This window comes from Populus euphratica, unplaced genomic scaffold (assembly GCF_000495115.2).
Source record: "Populus euphratica unplaced genomic scaffold, PopEup_1.0 scaffold502.1, whole genome shotgun sequence".
In the NCBI taxonomy this organism is placed as follows: Eukaryota; Viridiplantae; Streptophyta; class Magnoliopsida; order Malpighiales; family Salicaceae; genus Populus; species Populus euphratica.
This window is the reverse complement of record NW_011500381.1, coordinates 101,750-113,512: the sequence shown is the minus strand read 5'-3', so window position 1 is coordinate 113,512 and position 11,763 is coordinate 101,750. Positions and strand designations below refer to the sequence as shown.

General features: G+C 29.5%; 1 protein-coding gene across 1 annotated transcript; it reads right to left on the bottom strand.

Moving 5' to 3' along the window:
• Positions 1 to 7,448: 7,448 nt before the first annotated feature.
• Positions 7,449 to 8,718, bottom strand: LOC105114241 (uncharacterized). Its single transcript, XM_011010731.1, has 4 exons — positions 8,361 to 8,718; positions 8,036 to 8,255; positions 7,857 to 7,902; positions 7,449 to 7,755 (listed from the first exon to the last, which is right to left on the bottom strand). The coding sequence occupies exons 1-4, from the start codon at positions 8,485 to 8,487 to the stop codon at positions 7,636 to 7,638; spliced, it is 513 nt and encodes a 170-aa protein (XP_011009033.1). The 5' UTR covers positions 8,488 to 8,718; the 3' UTR covers positions 7,449 to 7,635.
• Between the last annotated feature and the right edge of the window lie 3,045 nt (positions 8,719 to 11,763).

Here is an 11,763-nt window from a genome sequence, read left to right as displayed (position 1 = left end):
TTATCTTTTCTTGATCATGTTATGAAACAGGAATTTTAGGCACCACAAATCATAATCTCTAATACTACTGCTGAACAATTGATTGACGAACTGCAATATTTCATCTCTGTAATTGATCCTTCCATAAGTCACATAAATTAGTTAACTAAGAAAAGCTATAAAAAGTTTGGATTGGATTTGAACATTTGTTTGTGAATTCTTGTGTCTTTTGGTTTTATTAATAACATATTATTTTATTTTGTTATCTTTTATATTTTTTTAAGTGTGTTTCTGGTTTGTTAGTGTTTAGTATTTCAGGTAATGTTTTCTATACTCTATCTTTCTATGTTAGGACATTGAGGACAATATCTCGTTAGGGAAAGGGGGTAATTTTTGATATATATATATATATATATATATATATATATATTAACTAATTGTATTTTCTATTTTATAAATTATTTCTAAAATTGATGTTATTAGGATGGCAAAGTAAAGGAGTTTTTTTTTTTGTTAAAATGACTCTTGAGACACATTATAATAAACATTTTTAACAAGGTCTATTAGAATACTTCTTGAAATATTCAGGTTTACAAACTCTCTCATTGTTATCACTTAATTCTGCTCATATATTCATTTAACAACTATTCATTTTCACATATACACTTTAACATATGATTGTGGGTTGCAGATTGGATTATTACATTATTTATGTTCTTTTGTTAAAGGTAACAATTAAGGGAAAGGGATAATATATAACTTGTAACAAAAATAAATGATGAAACTAAAAATGTAAATAAGTTTGGTTTCATAGGTTTCTTAACCTAAACAATTAAGCCCAAAGGGGTGTTTCAACACCTAATATCCTAAAGTCAATTGACTTGGGAGCTTTTAACCTAACATTTGTTACATGGGTTGAGGAGAAAAGCTTAAGGGAATCAAGTATTACACTATCTATGTATCAGTATATGTAACTCCAGTAATTAAGCTCGAAGGGGTGTCTCAACACCTAGTACCCTATGACCAACTGGTTTGAGAGTCATTAGCCAAAAGCTTATTACATGAGTTAAAGATGCATTGTGTTATATGTATGTATATTAAAAAAAAAAGAGAAAAGAAGAAGAAGAAAATAATAATAATAATCTCAACTCAAGGAAGTTAACCTTAAACATTAGAACAAAATTCTATTTTCATCCAAGTAAAGCCTCATAACTATGTGTTAATATATTGAGCATAAAAGAAAGCTAAGATATAGGCCTAGAACATTCATGGAATGCAAGACTCAATTATGTTGTTTAGAAGTTTAAATTTTAGCGAAATTCATGGAATGCAAGACTCAATTCTATTGTTTGGAAGTTTAAATCTTAGCAAAAATGAGAACATTCATGGAATGCAAGACTCAATTATGTTGTTTAGAAGTTTAAATTTTAGCGAAAATGGAGAAGTCAAAATCTGTCCTACAACCCAAATACTGTTCAATATTCAGCCCATATCTCGAGTTCTAAAAGTCCAAATACATCAAATTTTTTTTAAAAAAAGCTAAGACAATTTATTAGAATGGAAAATCTATTCAAATTCTAATGCTAGCAATGATATTTTTGGCAGACAAGAAGATAAGGATTGTCACCAAGTCAGGATGTGGTCACCCACTCAACAATTAGTCAACAAATTAATAGTTCTAAATTTTAGCCTATAAAAAAGGTATTTGTCCTACATTTAGGCATCTTGATTTTCATATCAAGATCATTTCTTACTCTCTTTCTTTATATTTTTTATAATGCTTAAGTTTTGCTTTCATTAATTTTTTATTTATGCCTTTCATTTCCTTTTCTTTACTTAGTTAACTTATATTTTATTTGTGTTCTTATCTTGTTTATTTATGTTTCTCTCTTTCATTATATTTAGTTAACTTTATTATGTTATGGTGAAAAGGTTACACTAATGGTATAAGAATAAGTATATTATAAACTTAATATGAATTTTAATGTTTAATAATAACATGTTTTGTATTTGTTATCTTTTTTACTCTTAATACTTTGCTTGTTAAATGATTAATCTAGATTTGTGTTGTATAACACTTGGTACAACAAATACTAGTCACTTTCATAGCCCAATTATATGGTATAACCTGCACCTGTGTTGTGAAAGGAACTTGATTTATTGTTAATAGAAGTTATAATCATGAATACAATTATTAACACTATTCAAATAAAATAACTAATATAATCATGTTAAAAATTTATAATCTCATTGAAACCTCCTTTGTGTGTGATTTTCATTTTAGTAATAAAAAGAGCTTATATTATACTTGTTTGAATATTATTAGTGGATCCTTTAACATTGACATTTGTTTCTATCATTATTTAACCCTCACATTAATCTTACAATCTCAAAGTTCACTTTAACTTATTATTATTATTGTTGTTGTTATTTATAATTTATATAATTAACCTCCCTATTATTCGACCTCGGTCTTGACGAGTTATTTATTATTTTAACACTTCTATACTTGGAAGAAGATATCAAAATCTTTTGGTCGTGTTAATTCAATTAGATGCTTATTGTTCATAGTCTCAATGCTGATCATAGTTCACACACTGGAAACCTTCTTGTCTCCCTTCAAGTCATTGGGGTTAAGCAGAGCTTTGTTTAGAAACCTGCCACATTGGAAAATCAAAAATTGCAATCTTAGAAAGTGATAGTTTAGCTAAATTTTGGTTGTTTCACCACGCAAAAAAACAAGGCTCCCATTGGTTAAATACAGGTGGTGAAGCATTTGCAGGCTCCTTTAAGACACTATAACGAATCAACCATGGTCTGAGACTTTGATACACTAGCCTCTGATGGACTTTTGCATCTATTTATCCCTGGTTAGTGGTTAAATATCATGTAATAGACAGCTTTATAAAGTGATAAAGAAAGGATTTATCTGCGGGATAGGAATATTACATTTATTTGGTATTAAACATATTCTCTGATTTAATAAATTATGGACTAATATAGTGTAAGGATTTGTTTGCCTACCAAATTGAGAATGCTTTAACAAATCATAATGGTTTTTACCGAGTATTTCACTGGATGCTTCATTGAAAATAATAAGCACAAGAAAACCTTGACATTTCAAATTAAAAATGGTTGGTTTTTTTTTTCATCATTAGAAACTGGTTAGAAATTGATGTTACTAGCACTAATTATAAACTAATAACTTACGGACAATGGTTTTATTTTTTTGTCTAGTTTATTTGCATATTGTAGACTACAATATGCAAATAAAATAGAAAAAAAAACTCACAAGGTCTCTGTTAATTAGATACACTGGAATTTCTTCATTTTTGTAGTCTTTACCATCACGCTCATGCTCTATCATAAAAAAATTAATTTATTTAAAAGAATCTATTAATCCTACTAGATTTAAAATTTTTATTCTTTTTATTATTAATCTAGTTGATTTTAAAGATTATTTGTTCTATAATTTATTTTGAGCCATAGATATTTTTAATAAGTTATTTTTTATGAACAATATGTAAATATATGCAGCTAATAAGAAGCATGAATTTAGACAAAAAAAAAAAGTTAAAAGACATTTTCACATATAATTCTAGCAAAACTAGACTTGTTCAGCATCTCCAGACAAATTTAAGGTACCTAATATCAATGCCTTTGCTTTATCCTAACCTAAATATTGTTGGATTTTCTTTTAATCAACAAGAGAGTAGTCAACAATTTCTCTAATATTAATTTATCTTCAACCTTCTGTACATTTAAAAGTGAAGCTCTTTCACTAGTATACATCATTAACTTGATACCACATATTAAATTGAACATGACATGTAGAATTACAAGTATTTCTAGCTATCCAAATATATTGATTGTGTTAGTGTGATCATAGTCTTTTATATTGATTGTGTAAGTATTTGATATGCTTTTTGAATGTTTATTTCTCCAAAATTTTTAGGTTTCATTATAAAAAAACTTCACTTTCTTATTATATATAGTAAGATTATTCATGTAATATGTATGGGAGCAGCTGTAACTGTCATAACTGCAGGGATAACTATTATTGAACGAGAAAGAAATAGAATTTATATACTAAAAGAACCACGTGTAAATGCAATTGCCCAATGATAATTCTATATTGATAGCATTTTGAATCGAGGTGATAGACATTATGTCGAACAAATTCATATGAAACCAATTGTGTTATGTAATTGGTGTGATGTTCTCACAAGTTGTGACCTATTACGATCAACTTAAAATGTGTCTATTAGGTAGCAAGTAATTGTGTTCTTACAGATTATAGGTCAAAACCAAAGATTTTATTATATTAGTATTATATACTATAGGTATGTTGGAATTATCCATCGTTATTTTTAAATTGTATTAAAAACAGTTCTTAAGTTATACAAACACCTTATCAAAGACCTAAGAGATACAGTTCCCGCAGAGATAATGAATAATCGCAGATTCTATCTTTATTTTAACGTATGAGAACAATACCAATATTTTTATATATTAATTAATTACTTCTAGAATCAAAGGTTATAAATTATTTTTTAATGTTTATATAGGATTGTGTAGGAGCAAGTGATGGTACCCATGTTCCTGCAAATGTTCATGTTGAAATTTAAGAAAAGTTTCGAGGTTGAAAAGAAAGAACAATACAAAATGTTTTAGCAGCTATAACTTTTGATTTGAAGTTTATATATGTTTTAACTGGATGGGAAGCAAGTGCACATGATTCCTGGGTTTTAGGTAATGCACTATCAAGACTTAGTGATCTAAAAATTCCAGAAGATGTAAATTAAATATTTATAATATGCAATAAACATATAAATTATCTAATTAGATAAAGATAACAATAGGTTTTATTTTTTATTTGTAAAGAAATATTATCTTAGTGATGTTGGTTATGGCATTCGAAAAGGAATCATTTCTCCTTTTCGTGGAGTTCGATACCACTTGAATGAGTTTACAGAACATTCACTAGAAAATGAAAAAGAGTTATTTAATTTTTGACACTTTTCATTACAAACTGCTATTGAGTGATGGTTTGGTATTTTGAAGAGTCATTTTAGATCAATTGATAGAAAACCTTTTTGGTCTTATGAAACACAAGTGAATGTTGTGCTTGCATGTTGCATTATTCATAATCACATGATGGGAGTAGATCCTTATGACTTTTTTTATGAAAGAAATATGTTTGGAGAGTAAACCAATTAGAAGAACAACATCCTTATGACTTTTTTATGAAAGAAATATGTTTGAAGAGTAAACCAATTAGAAGAACAATCAGCTTAAGCCAATGAAAGAAAAAGGAAGAAAATAAAGAGTGGTTACAAAAAGAGAAATGATTGCATCAATCATGTGGAATGATTATAACACTACAAGAAACTAGTAATCGAGTATTAATTATATGTGATTATTTTTATTATATTTTTCTTGAGTTTGATTTGTCTTTGTTATATATTTGGATTGTTTGTTGATTTTATTATAATTTCTTATGTGTTTTATATGTTCTTTTTTAAATATTGGTTGTATTTTTTTTTTTTTGCATAAAATTAGTTCAATCTAAATATTGTATGATTTTATTTTGTAGAAATGAGTATAGCGAAGAACGAAAAATACACAGGTAAGCACTTCATATAGTCTAAGCCTATGTCTCACATGCTACTTGAGATATTAATTGAGGAGACATTTAAAGGAAACAAGTTTTCTTCTACCTTTAAAGCATAATCGTTTGTGAAAGTAGCTACATAAATTAGTCAAAAGTTCAACATGTAATGTGAGCCTAAGCATGTGAACAATCATATCAAAACTGTGGAGAAAAAAGGGAAATAATAACCAAACTTAAAAATAAAAGTGATTTTGAATGGGATGATTGTTTAAAGATGATTATGGTTTTAAAAGATGTATATGATGAAGAAATAAAGGTATAATAAATAATATATTTTATGTAATTTTTACATTTATTTTTATTTTCAAAACTTTATACAAGGGACTAAAAATTGTATATTCTAATCTTTATGAATAGGGATATCCCAATCATGACAAGTATCTCCAAAAAAAAAACTTGATATGTATAAAGCAATGACAATTGTTATTAAAAAAGACATGACAACTGGAAATTATGCTAAATTATATACTGATATCAACCTAGAAGAGAACACTAAACTGCAATCTATTTCAATTAAAAAAAAGGGAATATAAAGAAACTTCAAAAGGTAAAGAAACATCTTCCTCTGATGTACAAAAGAAGCAACATAAGAAGAGAAATCGAATGTATAAAAATGGTAGTGTTGAAAAGTTGTCTAAAAAGATTGGAAATGTAGCATTTGCAATTCAAAGCCTCAGTAAAAATTAAATTAATGCTAATGAGCTATATACAAAAGTGATAAAAATTAAAGGCTTTGAGGAGATCGCTCCTGGTGATACTTTTGATCACTTAGTCCAAAATAAAATGCTGGCAAAAACATTTATGATAAAAAAAATGTTAATTTGAGGAAAATTCAAGTTTAAAATTTTGTGAACCAACACTACTATATGCCTAATTGCTAAGATGATTTTAGAAAAGATAAAAAAAATTTATATTTATTATTTGACAAGTATGTTTACCTGTTTTACTTGGTTTAGTATGTTTATAATTGTTAATTTGAACTAATATATATGCGTATAATTTGTTAATTTGAACTAATATGTATGTGTATAACATCAAAACTTAATATTTATGCATGATAATGTTTGATGTAAGATGAGTATATTTATTTTCCAATACTTAATTGATATATATATTAAAGGGATAATTGTCCATATCTTTTTTTTTTTAAAAAAAATCTTTATTCAAAAAATACATCAAAATATTTTTATATTTATTTATCTCTAAAAAAATATTCATACTAAAAAAATCCAAATATCTAACTCTTACTTAATACCATTAACTAATTTGGCTTTCTTAATACTGCTAAAAAATTATTTTAAGCATTTATAAATAAAAAATATATATTAATATCCATCTTTATATTTCATAGATCTCATTGCAAGTGATTAAACATTTTATATATGTTAGATAATTTTTAAAAAAAAAAATATTAAAATATTAAAATATTATTTTTAGTTTATTTTTTATAATATAATCAAATATTAAAAAATATTTTTTAAATTTATTTTCTATCATTCTATTAAATATTAAAAAATTATTTATTTTTTAAAAAATTATTTAAAAAAAAAAATTATTTTCCAACTAATAAACCGTTATCTCTTCCTTAACGTGCCAATTGTCGTATGCTAATCAGTGCCCAAAAGAAAACATCCCTGTCAGGTGTCTTTATTGCGTTTCTCAGGTATCTACCGTGGAGGTTTGTTAATTAACATCTCAATCAATACATGAAAAATAACCCTATAAACCTCATCATCTTATGTCCCATCTGCGTGATTTGGGGCATTAATTAGAATTGTGGAATCTCTCGTCTTTATAGTAACAACATCATGTATATAAATTTCATTTCATAATCCAATTAAGAAAATAAATGTACTTGCATACAGATTCTCAACAAAAGAAATACATGATTTACTCACTCACTGGTCATATCCAATTTAATTTATTACCACATATGTGTTTTTATACAGAACATGTTGCCAGGCTTCAAATCGAAGGCTCAATCAAACTCTTCCTCCCTGGTTCTTCTGTCGTGCGACCATATCTTCAACTCCAACATGGATAGCACCAGTGCACAATAATTGGGTTCCACTCACAATTATTGTCACCACTTCCAGAGTACGCTGTTTATCAACATCAACATCCAATACCATGCACCGTTAGAAAGTCTTTCCCTCGTTGCTTGTAACACACACACACACACAAAGGAAAAAGAAAGACATACCAAGACTGAATCTGTCCAGCTTATGTCGATCTCTTTGCATGCGAATCTGCAATGCACATTGAGAAAAGGCTTGGTAACTTTGAATGAACCAACATGAAATAATTGAAATTCGATGTGAGCTTGATAGCAAAAATGGAGGATTCTAAGTAGAGACAGAGTGAGAGAGCATAAGCATCAACCCCATGGATAGAAGGGTGAGTGACAATGATGCTAGAGAAGACGCATATGCTGCGTGTAAGTTTGGAGCATTCCAGAGAAAAACGTTATGAAGTCCAGTAACAGAGGTGGTGAAGCCCACAACGCCGGCAAGAAGGGAGAGAATGATGAAGAAACCTGTTGCCAAATTTCCCATTGGGAAGTATATCGGAAATATGCGTGCTGGGGTTGTCAAAATAGCCGCTGCATAGATTCACACAGGTAAGGCATGAGTACATAAGTCAGTAGTTTCTTGAAAAATTCAATCCATAAGTGAAAATATATATCTCTGCAAGGTATCTGATTCACCTGTTTCACGAGATCTTACAATCCCATGATTTATAGCCCATGAACCGATTACTATCATGAGAAAATACAGCCCCATATTGAGGATTAAGAGCATGAAGGCAGCAGATTTGCTTGCTCCAGAAGCCATGGCCTTATGACGGCTCAGAAAACAGGACGAGAAAATTAGTCACCCTAGCTTGTTAAGCTAAGAAGAGATGCGTTGTATTATATATGCAAGTAATTGGTCTTATCCAGTGATTTTAATAGATAGTTGCTGTTCCTGCCAGATTGATATGTCTTTCTTTACTTCCATTATGAAATGGCGTTGTCTTGATTTTGAAGAAATGTCTTCAATTCCTTACCCTTAGTCCTTTCCATGGGCTTGCCTCATTGAAGGAGAAGGAATCAACCTGAGTCTTGAAGCGGGGCTTGTCAATTTGTTTACTGCAGGGCTTTGGTTTTGCTAGGAATAATATACTTTTCCTTTATCAGCAGATCATAAACAAGGAATAAAGTTTCCTGGAATCCTATATCTACCTTCTAGATTTAGTACCACCAGCTATTAGCTGCGTACACTTGTCCTTTCTTTTCTCTCGCTAATGTTGATGGAAAGTGAGCCACAGACATCACTTCAACTGGAAAATATTTTTCTGCACAAATTTTCCTACACGCCCAGCAAACAAAGAAGAAGATTATTCAGTTTCCTGCTTGAATGCTATAACAGAAACTTGTAAATGGTTCTCCGTCTATCTTCTGGACTGTCCTACTCGTTCATTTGGTGGCATGGGAAATAATTAGTAAGGATAATTTCTAGCACATCTGCACCCCTCTCTGCATCTCCATCCAAAAACAATTGAAAAGTAAGAAGATTTGAGAATCACACTCTTCATTTCAGGTATTTTTTCCCTCAAATTTCTCTATTATTTTTCTATATTATTTCCTTTATGTTTTTATCTTCTTCATTTTATCTTCTTCGTATTTTTTAGATCTGCAAGAATTATAGCTAAAAATCCTTGATCTTGTTTGTCTGTTACGAAAAACACTATATATATTTTCTCTGTTTAATTTATCTTCTGCCTGTATTACTCTATTTAATTTATCTTCTGCCTATCAATTTTTTTCCCATACCTAGTTTCCTTCTTCATCTCCTCGTCACAGTAAAAAATGCTCACAGAAAAACCCAACCAATTTCATCACAATCAAGCCATAAAAAACACATTTTTTCTTGTATATTCGGCAACTTCTTGAGAGAAATAAAAATCCCCAAACAAGACTCAACCAGCCCCTACCATGTTTCCCAATCACCGGATCCAGCATAAAGAGAGTGACGCAAACAAGAGGGGAAATTGTCGGGTGAGAGAGGGATGAGAATTGGAGATGAGGAGCAGATCAGTGATAGGTAAGAGAGAACTGAGAGAGAGAGAATAGGGGAATGGTGATGGTGTCCTACTTCTTTAGAGAACAGGGGAATGGTTAGAGAGAACTGAGAGAGAGTAGGGGAAGAGAGACAACCGAGAGAGAACGATTAATGATAGGCGAGAGAGAACGATCAGTGATAGGCAAGAAAACCCAGGGGAATGAGGGGAATTTTAGAAACTGAATGAGGGGAATCAGAGGGGAATTTGAGAAACCAAATAAGAGAAACCGATTGACAGGGGAATGAAAAACCGAATGAGATGGGAATGACAGTGGAATGAAACCGAATGAGAGAAGAAACCGAATGATGATGGGAATGACAGAGGAATGAAACTGAATGAGATAATGTCTTTAATTAGTTATGGGAGAGAGTTAGAGATAGGCGAGAGAGAACAGAGAAAACAATGGGGTCTTTTTATAAAGCAAAGGTATAGGCTGCTATAGTTTGTTCATGTGGTTGTAGTAGAATACGACACAGATCATGAGAACTAATTATACTATATTTGTAATTTTAGTTATAAATTATATGTTTAATAGCATAATGAAATATAATGTAATACAACTTTAAGTAGGTATTGTTCCTTTAAAAATAGAGATTAACAATAATATCTTCCTAATTTGTAACTGATGATTGGGTTGATTAGTTTTTTTATCATACAAATATTATGGATCAGCCTTGCCTACCTATTAGTGCTTAAACTCAACAATCTCCATGGTTATAACTAACAAATAAAAATAGAATAGAATTGAACCTAGCCATGAACTCGATCATGTGTTGTGTTGCCGCATACAAAGTGATTTTCAAAACTTATGTTTATTTAATTATTCGATAATCACATTATTTTTAAGAATTAAAATGATTGATCTTATTGATCATTATGAACTTATGAATTGTATATTGTCAGCTTCTTTGAGCATAATTTATTGTATTGATTGTGTAAGTATTTTATATGCTTTTTTTAATATTTATTTCTTTACATTTTTAGGTTTTGTTATCAGAAAACTTCACTTTCATGTTATGGATAGTAAGATAAGTAATGCAACTTGCATGGGAGCAGCTATAATTGTGATAGTTACAGGGATAGCTATTATTGAAGAAGAAACAAATAGAATTTATATACCAAAAGAACCATGTATACATGCAATTGCTCAACAAGAATTCTATATCGACAGCATTTTGAATCAAGGTGATCAACATTGCGTTGAACAAATTCGTATGAAACTTGTTGTATTATATAGATTATGTGATGTTCTCACAAGTCGTAACCTATTGCAATCAACTCAAAATGTGTCTATCAGGAAGCGTGTAATTGTGTTCTTACAAATTATAGGCCAAAACAAAAGATTTTGGGTTATTAGTGGTATATATTATAGGTCTGTTGAAACTATACATCGTTACTTTAGAATTGTTTTAAAAGCAATTCTTAAGTTATACAAACATCTTATCAAAGATCCTAATGATACAATTCTAGCAGAGATAATGAATAATAGAAGATTATATCCTTATTTTAAGGTATGAAAACAAGACCAATATTTTTATGACTTAATTAATTACATTCAGAAGAAAAGGTTATAAATTATTTTTTCATGTTTATATAGGATTGTCTGGGAGCAATTGATGGTATCTATATTCCTGCAAATGTACCTGTTGAGATTTAAGGAAAGTTTCGAGGACGAAAAGAAGGAACAACACAAAATGTTTTAACAGCTATAACTTTTGATTTGAAGTTTATATATGTTTTAGCTGGCTGGGAAGGAAGTGTCCATGATTCACGGGTTTTAGGTGATCCATTATCAAGATCTAACGGTCTAAAAATTCCAGAAGGTATATAATAAAGTATGTATTATATGCAATAAACATATAAATGTCTTATTACATAAAGATGGTAATAGGGTTTTTATAATTTGCAGGGAAATATTATCTTGGTGATGCTGGTTACGGTAGTCGAAAAGGAATCATTTCTCCTTTTCGTGGAGTTCGATATCACTTGAATGAGTTTATAGAACG

Bases quoted from the DNA above. Each gene is read 5' to 3' on its own strand.
- LOC105114241 (XM_011010731.1), bottom strand. From the start codon at position 8,487: ATGGCTTCTGGAGCAAGCAAATCTGCTGCCTTCATGCTCTTAATCCTC. The intron at 8,256-8,360 runs GTGAATCAGATA...GAATCTATGCAG, and splicing joins TGTAAGATCTCGTGAAACAG to CGGCTATTTTGACAACCCCA. The intron at 7,903-8,035 runs GTTGATGCTTAT...TGTGCATTGCAG, and splicing joins CTCACCCTTCTATCCATGGG to ATTCGCATGCAAAGAGATCG.